We start from the raw sequence: 17,905 nt of genomic DNA, 5'->3' as shown, positions 1-17,905 counted from the left end.
ATCTTTGTTGGCATACCATTGAGATCGCAAGGAATACTTTTTACTTAAGAATCGAGTAGAGGCTAATATGGGCGAATGTGACTCCATGACTCACTTCGTACCATCATCTCCGATCCTCCTTTCGTGGTTCCGAACCCTATGGAGTTAGTAATCTCAGTGATTATGAATGGGGTGTAACCTTCACGGGTTAATCGTTGTTGCCTTTCGTTGTCCCTTAATCGTGGTTGCCTTAAATTTAAATCTAAATATACTATTTTATAAAATATTTATGTAAAATATAAAATATTAATTATAATACTAAAAAAATGTGTAATATTAAGATTGATCTTTTTTTTTTAAAAAAAGTAATCTATATTAATTATGTAGGATTGTGTATTTGAAAGGCGGAGGTTAGGCGGATCTTGGGTGGGGATTAGGCGGGTCTTTGGCGGGAATTAGGTGGGGATGGATATCCAAGTGGGGGGTGGGGCGGGAACGGTTTTGGAATTGTACCTGTCGGAGCGGGGATGGAGATGAACTTTAGACCCGCCGCAGGGATGGGGATGAAAATGTTAGGTGGGGATGGGGATGAGAATGCCGACATCCGCTCCGCCCCGCCCCATTGACATCCCTAATCACATCATCACTAGTTCCCCCTCTTCTATGTTTACTTTACTTTTGATAGGTTTGACTTTTGTTACCCCTTAATTTAATACTCTCAATCCAAATGCCCCCAAAATTGCAGATTTATATTCGTCCATGCATACATGTAATTACTTTTTTTTTTTTTTGGAAAATTTGCCAAGAATAATACGACCTTTCAGCGGTCTTCCAAGAATGGAATGACCTTTGAATTATTTCAAAATGGAACGACCTTTGATATATATTTGCCGAAAATAGACCAAAAAACCTGTAACTTGTTTTACAGGTTACTTTGGACACGTGTCACATTTGTGATTGATTTAAACTTTATTTATTTTATTTTAACAATTTTCTTTTAATAATATGATATAAAAAATAAAATTTAAATTAAATTTTAAAAAAAATTTTTTTTTAAAAAAAAAAACTGGAAAAAAACAAATCCCTCCCCCTTCCCGGCAGCCACCCACCACCACCTGCTATCCCCATCCCTAAACCCGCCGGTGGCCAAAACCTATACCTAGTGTTGGCGGTACCCTCCTGACCCAGACCCCGAATCCGACCACCCATCCACTCCCCTTGAACCACCACCCGAAAATTCAATGAGCCTAAAACCACCACTCGATTTTAAGGTTTTCGAGTGGTGGTTCAGGGGAGGAATGGATTGGAGATGGGCACCGGAGGGGCGTGATGGATTCGCCGGCAAAGGGTTGGGGCGCCGGTTGGCTGCGCGGTGAGGAGAGGTGGGTTTTCAAGAGGAGGGAGGGGGTTATAAGGTGGAGGGAAGGTGGTTTATTAAGGGAAGGGGAGGGGCGTGTAGGCTCGAGATCTGGGTCAGGAGGGGTGCGCCGTCGCCGGGTAAAGGGTGGAGATGGGGAGAGCAGATGGTGGTCGAATGGCTGTTTCGTGGCTGCAAGGGGGAGGGGTTTTTTTTATTTTATTTTTAAATTTCAGTTTTCTTATTTAGTTTTTAAGTATTTTTTTATTTTAAATTTTAAAAAAAACTGTTAAACAAATTGACCAACGACATTGTGACACGTGTCACTGATAACCTTCTAAATAGGTTACCAATTGGTCACGTTCTATTTATGGAAAATGTGTATCAAAGGTCGTTCCATTTTGAAATAATCCAAAAGTCGTTCTATTTATGGAAGACCGCTGAAAGGTCGTATTATTCTTGGCAAATTTTCCTTTTTTTTTTGAAGGGGATACATGTAATTACATTTTTTTTTGAAGGGGATACATGTAAATGTAATTACTTTTTTTTTTGACAAGAAGAAAAAGGGATTTCATTAATAAAATATCGCCAAACGGCACTTACATATATATAATTCTTAAGAAATCAAGAATTCCAGCACAAGTACACACCTTAAAACTAAATACATTGTAGAATTGATTAACAATTGCCTTTATAAAAAACTTCATCTGAAGCAATACAATCTGTGAGTTCGCACTGTTTCGGCTTGAAATCCACGGATGCGTAGTCGTTTGAGTGAAAATATTCATGTGGTCCTCCGGATTCTTGTAGACAATATGAAACCCTAGATCTTCAACTCTTACCATAGAAACATAAAAAGAAAATAAACTCAAGAGAAAAATCATCATCTCAAGGATGAGATCTGTTTATTAAAAACAATTTAAAGATTTTTGGGGCTTACGACCAGCAAGAACACCAGTTATGTATTTATTGGTGCATAACAAATTAACAATCCTCTTTTTTTCTTTTTTTTTTTTTTTTGACAAGAACAATCCTCCTTTTGGACAAGCTGTATCTTTTCGTTTTCTACGGATAGAAAAACTACTCACTCCACAGTTTGGATAGAAAAGCCACTCACTCCACTCCACCCTTGAATAGAACTTTGTAGCAACTATTATTATTGATCAAATCATGTGTTTGAAGACATTTTTGTGAAGTGTGCAGATCGATCATTGTGAAGAGTGGAGATAGATCAAAGAAATATCTTCTTCATGACCATCACTCTCATATAAAGCTACATTATTACCATATAATATAGCCACTAACAAAGCTACATTATTACCATATGGTAAGCTTTAATTCAATTCACGCTCTTTATTTTTCTTCACCCACCTTATACAATAACAGGTGTCATATTTGAACTCACTTATACTATTTTTTTTTTCTTTTAATTCACTTATATTAAGAATTTAAGATATAGAACGAAGAAGCTATTTTATTCGGTCAAGATCTAGCAAGCAAGAACTTGTAGACAATTAATTGCATAATGTATATATATCGCTTTCAATCTCATGCTCCGTAGTCTTTCTTTTGTTTGGAGAGCAGGTGCGGTGATGAGAATGGATCTAATGATCTACAATCGGGAGAAAAGTCTAACCAGATGAGTTATCCCCCCTCACTTTTTTCATAATCTATATGTATTCTTTTTTTGTTGTGTGTTCAGAGAGTTACAATGACGATGATTGAGAAACTTATTTATAAATAAAATCTCTATCTCTATCTCTTTAAAAAAAGTCAGAATTGTCATTAAATACCTTATTTTAAAATCAATTTATGAATTATTTTTATCTTACTGTAATTTTTTTATCAGATAATATTTTAATTTAACATTTTTATACAAAATAAAACCTTAATGATGAATTTCGGCAAAAAAAATATTATTTACTTTATCGTTTCTCACTCCTCTAATGGCCCCAACTTCTTCTCACACTACTTTTACTTTTTAATAAGCTAATAACCTTATTTATCCCACTTATATCAATATTTTATTAAACTTTCTAAAATTCCCCGGAGTCTCAACTTCAAAGAGTTGTAAACTACTAAGCACAAATAATTTACCACACCATAACCATAAACGATATATCCTTTAATTTACCAGATCGAGCATAGTTTCCCTCAACTTCTGCAACTCCTGCTTAGCGTCCTCATCGAAAATCAACAGCTCGTCGATATTATTCAATAAAGACAATACCTCTTCATGCAGATTACCTTTAACTTTAGCTTTAGCCCCAGCAGAAGAAGATGATGAAAGGCGATGAGCACATACTGAACAAATCTTCCCATTTTTCCAAATGCAACAATAGTAGGAATACAATAATTAAAGAATATGAGGAAAAAGTCTGAACTTTTATCAGTGCTGTTTGTATGCCAATTTAATTCAAGTGTCTTATTACGATCCTCCGGGCCGTTTAGTTTAGCTCTCTTAAAACAGTTCCTAAAACTTTCTTCATTACTAAAGGAAACCGGAATAGCACACACATCTTTACACCTGGTGAAATGTTCGAGTGCACCATAGACATCAGTATTGACAGACCATGGCCAGTCAAAGTAAAACAGAACCTTCTTCCCATTAACAGGAGGATACCCCTTTATTTGAAGATACTTGATGAAATTCTCTAGGGTGACCTGGTATAGTTCTTCCACAGTTTTCTGGACAACACAGTCGAAAGTGAAGGGGTATGCATACATACCATAAATCTGCATAAGTTCTGCTCCTCGAGGATCTGCACACAGACCATTGGGTCCCACAATGACCACCCTATCCTCTATGTCGAAGAAATGGGTGAGCATGATAGTTGCAGTGTTGTTAAAGGGTGCAACCCACCAAGAGATGTTCCTCTTTGCTAAAGCTCTGCTGATATACTCAGGGTACAATCGCAGATCATGGTTACGGTCAAAAGGATTATAAACCACAATGATCTCTAACTCATCCTTGTTACTTTGCCTACTTGCTTCCATAATATCACGAAGCAAGGGAAGTAAACACCCCTTTTCGTAGAGGTACAACCCGACAAACTTGGATTTGAGCTCCGAAATAGGTATTTTCACCTCAGAGAACGCCCCATTTCCTAGTGAAGTCTTCCTGAAGACAAAATCAGTGGTTTTGCAGCACAAAAGTTCCTCAAGGGATGATGGTTTGGTTAGCTTCATCCAAGCATCTGTTGTAATTGGGGCATAGATCCTTCTAGGATGAGGATCATTCACAAGCTCAAACTTCCTAGAAAGAAAAGGAAATGGGGTGGGATCTGATCCATACAAAGGAACAAACTCATAAGTACAACTGTCAAAAATACCGTCGCATAGCAGCACAATACCGTTAGGGTCTACAAGAATGATTTTGTTCATAACCATCCCACTGAGAGAGAGAGAGTCGCATATAAGGTGATGACGAGTCTGATCATGAAACGGAACAGTTAGGCAAGAAGAAGGAAAGGCATCAAAGAATTGATTGAAAGCAGACTCATCATAGGTCCAACCACGTCTCATCTTAGGCACAATTACCATCTCAAAATCACCATTCAACTTAGAGTACATCTCATAACATGCAAAAGCAGCCTGCCAAACATAGGATTTCCAGCAAACAGGCAAGAAGCAGCAGAAAACCATGACGTATTTACCCTTAAGACTGGTAGCAAATAATTTACGACCATTTTTACGAATAAGGTAATCTTTGTCTGGGTGAGGCAACAAGAGAGATTCGATATTAACATACTTGCCGAGATGAATGTAATTATCAGTATTAGACTGAAAAGTAGTGTGTCTAAATTCATCTAAAATAAATCGTTCCAATTTATTTGTAACGAGTCTAACGTGTTTGAGATTTTCAAGTAATGTAACATCTATAGTGGTGCCACCTAAATGTTTTAATATATCGAGCTCTAGGACAGGATCACAACTCAAAGGAACCCTAGGATCATTAGGAAACAAGTAAAGCTTCAATGTGTCAATATCCATATTAAGTACCTTCAACTCCGGAATTCTCTTATTCATCACCTTGTTCAATTGTATTTTCTTTTGTCTCATCAACTCCTCTATGAGCATATGCATATCTTCAAATCCAAGCTTCTTCACTTTCTTCATTTTACATATCTCCATCACCTTCTTCCTCTTCTTCCTATTTTTCTTCGCGATCGTCAAATCCATAGTTAATTGGCTACAAAATTCACAAAATAAACAATCAATTCAATTCAATTCGTATCCATAGTTAATAGGCTAAAAAACAATTCATTCAATTCGATCCATAACTACAGAATGCATCATATAACCATAAATTCCATTTGGATCCATACTTAATCAGCTATAAAACTCAATATATATCCAGCAATTCAATTCGTATCCATACTTAATCAGCTACTCATCAATTCAATATATATTCTCTTGCTACATAATAAATAGATAAGAAATTTAAACAAATTGAGACCAAAACCCTTACCAGTAAACTCCTATCCAACAACTGATTGAAAGGGAGCTTCTTGTCTTCGCAGCGGCTAGGTTTTTTTTTTTTTTTTTTTTTTTTTTTTTTTTGTACTCGTATAATAATATGGGGACGGGTGTGAGTGTGTGACTAAGATTGCGCTTTAAAACAGAAGCGAAAAGATTGCTGTAGAAGAACACTTTCTCAGCCTAAGCCTGTCGAAGCCCCACATGTTTCTCAGCCTAGTTGTGGTGTCAATGTTTTAAATGGGCCTCCTGACCAGTCCCAACAGAATTTAGAACCCATCTGCCACACCAAATTTACTGCTTCAATTTATTGGGCTTGGGCATAGATCTTTCGATCAAAGTCCACCCCGGTCCAATAGAAATAGGTGCACGCCTATATTTTTTAACATTTAGTAAAAAAAATCTGAACAATTGTAAATTTTGAACATGTATTTAAAACATCTTAATATCGCAAATTTTGAACATTTAGTTAAAAAAATATGAACAATCACGAATTTTGAACAATTAGTAATAAATCCGAACATCGCAAATTTTGAACATTTAGTGAAGAAAAAAAAATCTGAAAATCGTAAATTTTGAATTATTACGAATCAAACAAAATTTGTCTGAATCGTAATAATTCAACAGTTTTGTAATATAAACTGAACATTCACTGTATACAAAATGAACATTTCTTTATAAAATATGAACAAAAAAAGGCATGTTTATGTTCAGTTTTTGTGACGTATTCATATTTTTTTTTACTAAATGTTCAATATATTCAAAAGTATAGGCGTGCTGCACCTATTTCTAGGTGAATTATGGTGCACATAATAAAGACAATACATTTTTTTTGTCTCGATTAGACTTCCACAGTTCCACTATACTATACCAACTCACAAACAAGAATCAAAGAAATAGATACAAAAAATCCAAATGATTGATTACATAATTTAGAAAGATCCATAAAACGTACTAAATTCATTTTGATATTTAGGGTCTATTCACATTTACTGAACTGAACTAAACTAAACTAATTAGTGCTGAACAGAACTGAATTGATTAGAGCTGAACTGAATAGAGCTGAAACGAATATTGTATGAGAGAAGGAAATTATGAGCTGAAATGAACTGAACTCATTAGAGCTGAATTGAACTGAACTGAACTGAAATTAAGCTGAAGTGAACAGACCTTTACCCAATAAACTTTGTTTTCCCGATCTCAAGGTTTGTCTGCTACTCTTTCTCTTCGATCCTATCAAAATCCCCAATTTATCTCGTGATTTTAGGGTTTTTGATAAAAACTAGAATAGTTGAATTGTTTGGGGTTTAGGGTTTGAATTTTAATTTTCTCTTTCCTCTATTCATCTTCATCGATCAAGTGTTTGATTCTAGAGGAAAACACTTGTCTTGTTAAGCGTTGCCATAAACCTGATAAAAAAAAGTAATTTAATTTTCTCTTTGATTTTTAGGGTTGGGAAATTTAAAAAAAATTACCATTTACCAGAAGAAGACACCTACTAAAGTTTTTAGTTTTTCCACTCCTTCATCCTTGCCTAGACGATGGGCGAAGGCAGTAGTGGTGGCAAATCAAGCGTAGGAGGGTGGTTGTCACGCTCCCGATTTTTCCGAGGTTACAGTTTTATTTTCCGTTTTTATTCTCTCTTGTTTGTTTGTTTTCCATAATTTGGATGATGATTTTCATAATTGTTTTGCTTTGTATGATAATCAATTTGTTTTATTTCCATTTAGATTAGCTGAGGTCTCGTTTAGTCTTAGAGGTGAGCAAATTAGGGTTCAGGCTGAAAAGGCGGGTGGTTAGTACATCAAAACTCTAAAGGAATCTCAACCCTTTTTTTTTTTAATAAACTATTCATGTTCATGTTAGTAGGAAAGGAAAAATAAAAAAGCACAATTTAAATTGGAAAAAAACACAAGATTTTGAAATTAAATATTATGTATAGTATCAACCATTAATCTGAAATTCGATGGTTGATATTGTACAAACTCTACCGTATATAGAGTTGATTTGAAACCCAAACCCCGTGATTGTTTATACTATACTAATTCCTTGTATATCGATTTGAAATTTTGAATCCCTACCTTGTGGTTGTGGTTTATATTTTAATCTTATATTAGTATAAGCTTGTGATCTCGCCTGCATTACTAATTTATAGATTGCTTTTAACATGAGTCTTAAAATAGAATTGTACAACCTAAAAGTCCATAAAATACTATACATACTATATGTCTATATGATGAGAAATTGTACTTATGCCGAGCATTATGCCATTATTGATATTGTCTAGTCATCAAGATTATAGAATCGTATGGACGTCCTGAGTTGCATTTTCATGTAGTTCGCTCTATGACCACTTACATAATCTTCAACTCTCTGAACTTTTTGTTTGCACCTTTACTAAGTGGAAGGCAAAGGTACAAAAGCTGGTAATTTGGGGACTCCATAAGTCGTTTCCCAATAGTAAAGGTGCACCAGCCTTTTGTTTTCAATGTCTTTGATGAACTCGGCGACTCCATATATAAGCCGTTTCCCAATAGTCACATATTGATTTCAATCACCTTCATCAAAGTTTTCCTTGGTTGTCCTTTACCTTTCACCTTCCTCTATTCGATCCTTTCCATTTTTCAAGTCTCCTCATCCAAATTCATAAGATTAGGGCCTTATATAATAAAACGAAGAACAACCTATTCAGCTATGTAATTCCTCACCCAAATTACGTTATGTGGGCGAACACAGATTGTTCTAATTTATGTTTATTCATTGATACATTTTATCCTTATTCCATAACTAACATATGATAAACAGTTTGTATCATGTACAAGTATGAAAGCCTTAGTTTGTGATCTGAATAACTTCTCCAATGTACACCCTTTTTTCTTTGTTAAGTTTCATTATTTTCAATTCACTGAATTGAGTTGAAGTGGCCTTGCCCTTTTTATTTCATTGTTATTAACGATCACACAGAAAATAACTTTAATATGAGTCAAATTGTGTAAGAATTCAAACTGTCGTTGCTTCAATTTGATAACACCTTTATGTAGAATTGCATGTCAATATGTGATTTTGGTTGAGGAAATGAGGCTTATATGATTGTTTTTAGGGAAAATGGAAAACAATTATCCCACCTTTGGGTAGTATTCTGTTATGGACTAGTTTTTTTGGGCAGAAAATGTGTAAACATGGTGTGTGATTGTGGTGAATAGAAATGGCAAAAAGAAGGAGAAAGTAGTGGATTACACTAAAATATATTACACCCTAATCAACTTTCGAGTAGTTGCCACTCACAAAACTATTCTACAATACAAATGATTTCTCTCATCAATAATCTTCAATTCATGACTACTCCTTTCTTACTTAGCTATATTTATAGATAACTCTACCTTAAGAAACTCTAGAAACTTCTACTAAATCCTAGTATCTAAATTATTATAAAATACCTAGAGTACCCTTATTTTACTAATAATATTGATTCATTATGTATTCTCAAAATAATCCAACATTCAATTAATTTAAGAATAATCCTACCTTTCTATCTAATCTTCTCAGGTGTTGTTTGTTTACATACAAAATTATGGGAATTGGAAATTCCTAGGAATTGCAAAATAAGTAAGTTGTTTGGTTGAATAAAATTAAATTTGGTGAAATGGAGGAAGTAGAACTTCCTAGGAATTTCCAATTCCCACAAAATGTAGGAATTTACTTACCTAGTCCCCCCTAGGTAAGTTGAAATTCCTATGGGAATTAGCTTCCCTCATTACTAACCAAACAACTTTGAGAAATTCTCATGAATTTGGTTATGGATTTTATTTCCCATATATTAGAAGTTCATGGGAATTTTCACTTCCTATGTTAACCAAACGACCCCTCAAAGTAGGTCAGTTTACCTAGAACCTGCTGTGTAGGTTAAATTCATTTTGAAAAATAAAAACTAATTCAATAATTCACTCTCTCCTCGCTATCCTTTTATCTCACCTCACCTCTCTTGCAAACACCCTCATACCACCGTGCCAAACACCTCCCTTTTTTCTCTCATCTATCTTCTCCACAATGTCATCATTTAATTGCAATTAAATGTGTTTTCCAGATCTACTACCAGTGATGACTATCATCAACATCATCATTCATGACACAAAATCTCAAATGGCGTGGATTGGGTTTCTTGTTCTGGCTACTTCAGTGCACCCCTTGATATGGATCAGTTTGTGTGTTTTGTTTGGTGTTGTTTGGTAGTCTCGATGGTGGTAGGATTTCAATGACAGGAGTTTCAAAGGTTAACTAGTGATTTATTTACAATTTCAAGTTTTTAACTACACAAGTTCAACTTAGCATAATTGAATTGTTTTGTAGAATGATTTATAATTGATTCCAAATTATTAACCATTGGAAATCTTGTACCATGTTTTCAGGATTAGACTACTTGGAGCATCTTTTTTTGTCCTCATTTGCAACCTTTGTTTTAGTAGTTAAACACGTTAATCATTCTTAGCTGATATCATTGAATGGTGCTGGGGCGAAAAACATAGATCTATTAGAAGTTGCATTGGTTAGTGTAGACACCCAAATGTGTCTCCCCAATACCAAACCTAGTGATGAATACCTTTCGCGTCATTTGATTATCGAACGAAGTGAAAGAGTGGAAAGTCTAGTGATGCGGTTGTTTTTATTAAAATATCTCTCTTTATGTTTTTGGAAATGTACTCTATTTATGAAAATAGCCAATCCAATTTAGTTTGGTCCATGATAAGGGTCCAATAATAGTGTAGTTGGATTGGGCTCGCAAAGAGCTTTCCAACGATTATAAGCCCAATTCTGATGAATAACGAGGAAGTTATGGCCAAAATACTAAGTTGGGCCCGAAATGGTTTTATATGTGGCCCAATGATTTGGAGGAGGCCATATCAATTATCATTCCTAAAATTATTAGGATTAACTTTGATCTTCTAGAATATTCTAGAAGGTTCTTTTAAATTCTAATAGTGTTAGGATTAATAATTAAATAAAGAATTTTATTTGGAATAAAATAAGTGTTTTCTTATGATGAACGGATTTTTAAAATTGTTTTACGCGGAGTTTGTACTTAATTATATTAGGAAAAGGATTATGTACCAAAAGCGCGTTTTATCTTTTAATTGTCGCAAAACGACAAGCCTGTCACCACAGAGCTTGTCGCTATGCGACAGAGCGTTTTATCTTTTAATTATGTACCACGCGACAGAGCTTGTCGCATGCGTGATTCCTGTCGTATGGCGGCAGACCCTATCGTTTGCGAGAGGAACCCAGTTTTATTCCGATTAGAATTCGATCTCGTTTCTATTGTTTTCGGACTATTTTCTTATAAATAGGGTCCTTCATCAGTAGAAAAAGACTCATTTGCGTCACTCATTTATAGCGTATTTGCGTCGCTTCTACTCGCGACGCAACTGCTCGCGACACAAATGATTTAAAAGTCATTTGCGTCGCTCCTAGGCGAGACGCAAATAAGAGTCATTTGCGTCACTTCTTTATAAACAAGTGACGCAAATAATAGTTATTTGCGTCGCTCCTTTATAAAGGAGTGACGCAAATTGCTGGTCTGATCAACTTCTTGTTTGTTATTTGCGTCACTTGTTTATATAGGAGTGACACAAATGACTGACTAGACAATACAAAATTGCTTTATTTGCGTCACTTGTTTGTTTAATGAGTGACACAAATGATGTGAATTTTTTTTTTTTAAAATTATAATAATTTCTTGTATATGTTTGTAGTACCTGTTTTCCTTGCTAGTGGTATAAAGTAATATGCTAACGCCAATAATTGTAATTAAAATGCAATATTATTGAATGCAAATGTAAATTTCGGCAGAGTCTCCTTTGTATTTTGGCCTACCCTTAAAATTGGGAATGACGACATTATATTAACAACCTGTCCAATAATTTACATCTCAATATCATAGACATTATACTCATCATCCCAACACCAATTAACCAAAATCATTCATATCAAGCCTATAATCCAAAACAAGAGTCCAACATGCGCTAAGTGTAATCTAAAGTTCAACATTACATATAAAATACTCTACCCAAATATCTCGAATCTCATTTATCTCCTCCTTGGTATACGGTGTAGTTCTTGAAAAATCCTATCAACACAACAAATATACAAGAGGAAAGTTTTAATTCAAGATTGTAGCTAACATCAAATTGTATTTATCAAACAAAATTGAAATATTTGACAACTCATACCTTAATAAGATCCTCACTGCTATGATGATGTTCAAGTATTTCGTACATATAACGCATGACGTAGTAGCTACACTCACGTCCACCCAATTGTTGAGGACACTACATGTAATATATTTATAAGTTGAATTAAATTGCTATACTTAAATTATTAAGAAACTAAAAGTTAGGGTAAGAAATTAAGGTAACATGTCCCAAATGCCATGTCAATTTACTTCCCCTAGATTGTCCACTTAATGCCTTGAAACTTCGAAAAGCACTACACATTTGAAACAAATAACATATTTATAGATAATATGTAAAACCATCTATTATCCTTACACACACATAAAATCATGACATTAATAACAAACTAGACTTACTTTGTCATTGCAAACTTAATTGCTAAATTTCGCTTCTGCCTCAAAGAATCAAAGATGATGACTTCACGCTTAGCCATGCATAAGACCAAAAGAACCCAATGATTCCTACATAATAAATTAGACACACATTTGTAAATGAGTAAAATAATATCAACAATTTGCAAAGTTCAAATAAATACAAGTTCAAATAAATACAAGTTCAAAGTTTATACTTTTCATGGTATGGGCATAAGATGAACTTGAAACTTCTTTCATTACGCCATCTCCACAGCCACCAACAAGTCACCGCAAACACTAAAGGCCAATCATCTTCATCAGCCTTTTCTTTAACTTCCAGATTCACCATAATCCAATCCTTGAAGCTAGCGCGAAAGCTCAAATTGGAGTTATTGATACCCATTTCTCTACACACCAACTTAGCAGCAGGACATGACCTCAAAATATGTTCCATATTCTCATCGACATAGCCACACATTAAGAAACGAGGGTCTGGAGTTAAATGCCTCAAAAAAAGATTAGCATTTGACATTAATTTGTCTTGTATTGACAGCCAAAAAAAGAAACGAATCCTTTGTGGCGCTTTAAGCTTCCAAATCTTACTCCATTTAATGTCATTGCTCCGCTCCCACTCTTCTGAATTTCGCATAATATTCATAGCAGATTGCAGAGAAAACCCTCCTAAGGTTGTCCCTTTCCAATGAATGGTGTCGATAGCTTCATCATCTTCAGTCAATTCATGAGCCTGGATCATGTTTAACACTTCCGGGGGCAAGAAATCAGAAAACAACTCAATTTTCCAGCCCTTATTCACATCCCACATATCTTGAACTTTGTGCTGAAGCAAGTTATCAGGAGGATTCCCATGCGCTAGCTCATAAAGAGGCTTATCAGTAGCCCACGATTGATACCAGAAAGAAGTTCCTTTGCCATTACCAACCGCAACCCCAATTCCCTTCTTCAATGTATCCACATTTTCTATAATACCCTTCCAAGCATTCGACGAATCAACTTTCGGCTTGAACATATCAACACTACATCTGCCTTCACAATATTTGTAGCGTAGCACTCTTGACCATAGCGATTCTGGTTCTGTCAAGACTCTCCAACCCAGCTTCAAGAGAAACGCAGCGTTCGATTGTCTCATTGAACGCAAACCTAGACCCCCATTAGCCTTAGGTTGAGCCACTTTTTCCCAAGCCACAAGATGGATCTTTCGCTTCTCTTCGGTACTCCCCCAAATAAAGCCACGGACTTTCTTGTCAATTTCATCGCAAACACCCCTCGGGAATCTAGCTGACTGCATCGTATAAAATGGAATCGAAGCAAGGGATGATTAAGCTAAAACAGCTCGGCCAGCCATCGAGAGAATCTTAGTCTTCCATCCTCCAATCAAGTTTGTTGTTCACTTTGTCCACTAAGCTCTGATAAGTAGCCTTAGTAACTCGCCCATTTATGGTGGGAACACCCAAATAAGTACCAAAGTCCTTAGTACTTTCCATTCCAAAACAACTACATATTTCATCTCTAACATTTAAATTCGTGTTAGGAGAGAAATAAACTCGAGATTTTTCCACACTAACTCGGTTTCCCGAGGCTTGGAAGAATTGTTCCAGGCACTTATTCATCAGTTGGGCTTGATCTTGGCTTGCTTCAAAAAAAATAATTAAATCATCCACGAATGCTAGATTGGTAATGGGAGGTCCACCACGACTAGCCCTCACTGGCTTCCAAGCCCCTAACTTTAGCTCTCTATCAATCAAGCGAGTAAGTCTCTCCATACAAATTACATAAATATAAGGAGACAAACAATCGCCTTGCCTTATACCTCTAGTAGGAGAAAATTGATCAGTCGGCTCACCATTCCATAAGACACTCAATTTAGCCGATGTGATGCACATCATGACAATCTCAATTATATGTTGAGGAAGTCAAAGCTCCATAAGCGAATCTCTGATAAAGGACCACCGCAATCTATCATACGCCTTCTCAAAGTCGATCTTCACCGCCATATAGCCAACTTTCCCTTGTTTCCTCCTCATATAATGTAACATCTCTTGCACAATGATGATGTTATCGGTGTGTAATACCCCGTATTTTCATACGTATTTTCCTAATTAATTATTATTTTCTAAAAAGGGTATTTTAGTAATTCAACTTACTATTTAAATCTTGGAGCCAAAATGATATTTGAGTTTTGGCGCCAAAAGTATTTTGAAAACTAATCATTATTTTGGATAAGATTTATTATCCATTTATCCTATTTTAAAAACCGGATTATTTATATTTCAGATATTTTAATTAAGGCAAAAGCTATATTTTATTATTATTTTAATAGGTCTGAAAATCCCAATTAATTAGCTAATAATTTTGGATTTTCCTATGTGAAAATCTGATTTTTATTTAGTTAAATTATTTGGTGAATATTTGGTATTTTGTTATTTAATTATTTATTACAATAAATATTATTTACACAATTATTTTTATTCCTTTAAACTAGCAAAATATATTCCTAAATACTAAATAGAAAGGCCGAAAATATGAGCTTAGGAAAGCTCAATAATTTTGGCCATCCCATAAAGATTTTGGGAAAATATTTTGGTAATTTGTATTTTTAATTATCTCCCTAAAATCTCCTATTTTCCATAATTCTAATTCTCCATCTTTTTGATATCCAATTATTATAATTTCTTACCATTATTTCTTCTTAATTATTTCCCAAGCAATCCCAATTTCCTTAATATTTTTCATGACATACATACCTTCCATATTCAATTATACACAATCCCTTCAAATATCAAAACTTTCCTTAAATCTTTGCTCACTTCTCCAAGTAATCTCTTAAACCCTAATTACCATAATTCTTCTTACATTTTCCTACCATAATTCATGCTCATAATAGCCTATAAATACCCCTTCATACCTCTCACATTCTTCACACCAATTCTCTTCTTTTCTTCTCCTCAATTTTACACAAATCATCCCGTTCATCTCTGAAACCAATTTTCGGGCACTTCTGGTCAGTTTTTGGGGTAGTGACATTTCACAGAAAGTTGTTCCTCTCGAAAAATCCTTGAGGTTAGGCTCAAGAATCACTCAATTTGAAGCTATATCGAAGGAGTTATAGCCTCTTAAAATTCTGCCTATTATTTCCTACGCAAATCCAATTCTTTTCTTCTCCTTTTCTTTTATTCAATTATTATTATTATTATTATTATTATTATTATGGGAGATTAATATGAAATTATTATGAGTAATTTTAATTATATAAAATCAGATTTTAATAATGTTCATGTTGAATTAATTTAAGAGGTTCATGTACATATAGTTGGGAGGGTTTAATTTAATTATTTGTGATTAATTGTTAACCTTATATTGATTAAGGTTATATTTATTTGTAGGGTGTTTTTGATCAAGCTACTTGAGAGTTCTTTTGAAGTGTTGTTGGCTAAGTGAAGATCAAGGTATGTTAGGTGGCTAGATACCTTGAAAGTGATCGATTTGAATGAAAATGTTTGAATGATTTATGTTGCTTGAATTAAATTGACTTGAATTATGGTTAATGAAATAAAAGTATGTTTAAAATATTGGTTTTAATAATTAAATTGGGGTATTGTTTTTTATAATATGTTTTGATTAATTAATTTATTATTCATGTTTAAAAAGGATTGATTTTAAAGGCATGTTGAATTTATTAAAATAAGTTTGAATTATTATTATTAAAGGTTGAATTATTGGATTTAAAAGAGGATTTATTGAATCATGGATTTATTATTATTTATGCTTTATAAGCATGTTGGTAATCCCATTATGCGGATTTGGTTTATTGATAAGGCCTTGGACTTTGCATGACCGGGTCTTTCCTCAAGAATAGTCTTGTAACATAAGGAGACTAGCTTGGGGGGTGTGCACACTTGGGAGAAGAATTGGTTTTAATATGAGGAATTGGTTTTTAAATAATTGGAATTGGTTTTATTGAGAAGGAAAATTTGCCAAGAATAATACGACCTTTCAGTGGTCTTCTATAAATGGAACGACCTTTAATTTATTTCAAAATGGAACGACCTTTGACACAAATTTTCCAAGAATAGAACGTGACTTGTTGGTAACCTGTTTAACTGGTTAACTGTGACACGTGTCACAATGTCGTTGGTCAGCTTGTTTTTAACAATTTTTTTTTTTTTTGTAAAAACCTTAAATTTAAAACTAAACACTTAAAATAAACTAAAAAAAACTTTTAAATAAAAATAACCCCAACCAAACCCGCTGGAAAACACCCCTTAACAGGTCCACAACCCACCTAACCACCGCCCCCACCGGGAACTACCCCCTTTCCCAGCCCCCATCCCAGAATCCGACCCTTACTCCTTTCACGTCCCCGTTTCCGGCCCCCGCTCCCCTTCCCTCCCCTCCACGTCCCTGTTTCCAGCCCCTCCCCTCCCCTTCTCGTACCCGTTTTCGACCCCATCTTGGGTTTGGTTTTGAATTTGGGTTTGGGTGTGGGTTTTAGGTATGTGGGGGTGCGGGAATTGGTGGAGGAAGGGGGGTTCGTTCGTTCAAGGGGGAAGGGAGGGGTGGCGGTCACGAGATGGGAATGTGGGTTGGGGTGGTCAGGTTGGTTTGTCGGCGCCGCGAGGAAAGGGTATGGGCCGGCGGACTCGGACACTCGGTTGGGAGGGGGTTGTACCTAGCCACCTAGGCTGGAGTCGCTGGACAGTGGGAAAGGGGGAGGGATGACAGCATCGACATGGGGGCTGGCCGGCTGGGAAAGGGATGGTTTTTTTTTTTTTTGGTTAAAGTTTTTTTTAAAAAAAAAATCATGATTTTTAAAGAAAATTATTTTTTTTAAAAAAACTTAGCTAATTACAATGTGACACGTGTCCAAGGCAACCTACAAAACAAGTTACCGGTTTTTTGTTCCATTCTTGGAAAATTTGTGTCAAAAGTCGTTCCATTTTGAAATAAATTAAAGGCCGTTCCATTTATAGAAGACCACTGAAAGGTTGTATTATTTTTGGCAAATTTTCCTATTGAGAATTGGTTTTAAACCATTATGAGTTTGGAATTATTGGATTATTTATTGGAAATTGGTTTTAAAGCATGTTTGCGAATAAATTGAGTTTAAAGATCTTGCACTTATCGTACTTAGCATATTTTGCTAACTCGTACTTCTTATTTGTTTTGGTTCGCCCTGTTTATCGTAATGGTAAGCAGTGTTGCTTATTTTCAGGTTGGAGTCAATAAATGATGCATTGGAGTCCCGGGATTGGTTTTCACTAAATTAGGAATTTGGTCTTGTATCTATTTGGAGTAATCATAACATTGGTTACTATTATGGTTATTATTAATAAAGAAGAGTATTGAAGTTTCCGCTGCAAAGTATTGTTATTTTTAGTAAGTTGAGTAGCCTTGCGTAATCACGCGGCGGTAATACACCTAAGTCTATCTCTACGGTATAATTATACGTATTATACTAGTATTTTCGAAGAGGGAGATTTGGGGGTGTTACA

The 17,905-nt window shown here is 35.0% G+C and overlaps 1 protein-coding gene across 2 annotated transcripts; it reads right to left on the bottom strand.

Moving 5' to 3' along the window:
* Positions 1 to 2,668: 2,668 nt before the first annotated feature.
* On the bottom strand, positions 2,669 to 5,932 carry LOC145640798 (uncharacterized). Of its 2 annotated transcripts, XM_081692031.1 has the most exons (3): positions 5,808 to 5,932; positions 5,339 to 5,528; positions 2,669 to 4,768 (listed from the first exon to the last, which is right to left on the bottom strand). In XM_081692031.1, the coding sequence occupies exons 2-3, from the start codon at positions 5,516 to 5,518 to the stop codon at positions 3,551 to 3,553; spliced, it is 1,398 nt and encodes a 465-aa protein (XP_081548157.1). In that variant the 5' UTR covers positions 5,519 to 5,528; positions 5,808 to 5,932; the 3' UTR covers positions 2,669 to 3,550. The 2 variants fall into 2 exon arrangements, with proteins under 2 accessions (XP_081548157.1, XP_081548156.1); XM_081692030.1 differs by having other exon boundaries at positions 2,671 to 5,528.
* Between the last annotated feature and the right edge of the window lie 11,973 nt (positions 5,933 to 17,905).

The sequence above is a fragment of the Chenopodium album genome, chromosome 7 (assembly GCF_948465745.1).
Source record: "Chenopodium album chromosome 7, dcCheAlbu1.1, whole genome shotgun sequence".
Lineage (NCBI taxonomy): Eukaryota > Viridiplantae > Streptophyta > Magnoliopsida > Caryophyllales > Amaranthaceae > Chenopodium > Chenopodium album.
Note: the sequence above shows the minus strand (reverse complement) of the source record. Positions and strands in the feature narration are given on the sequence as shown.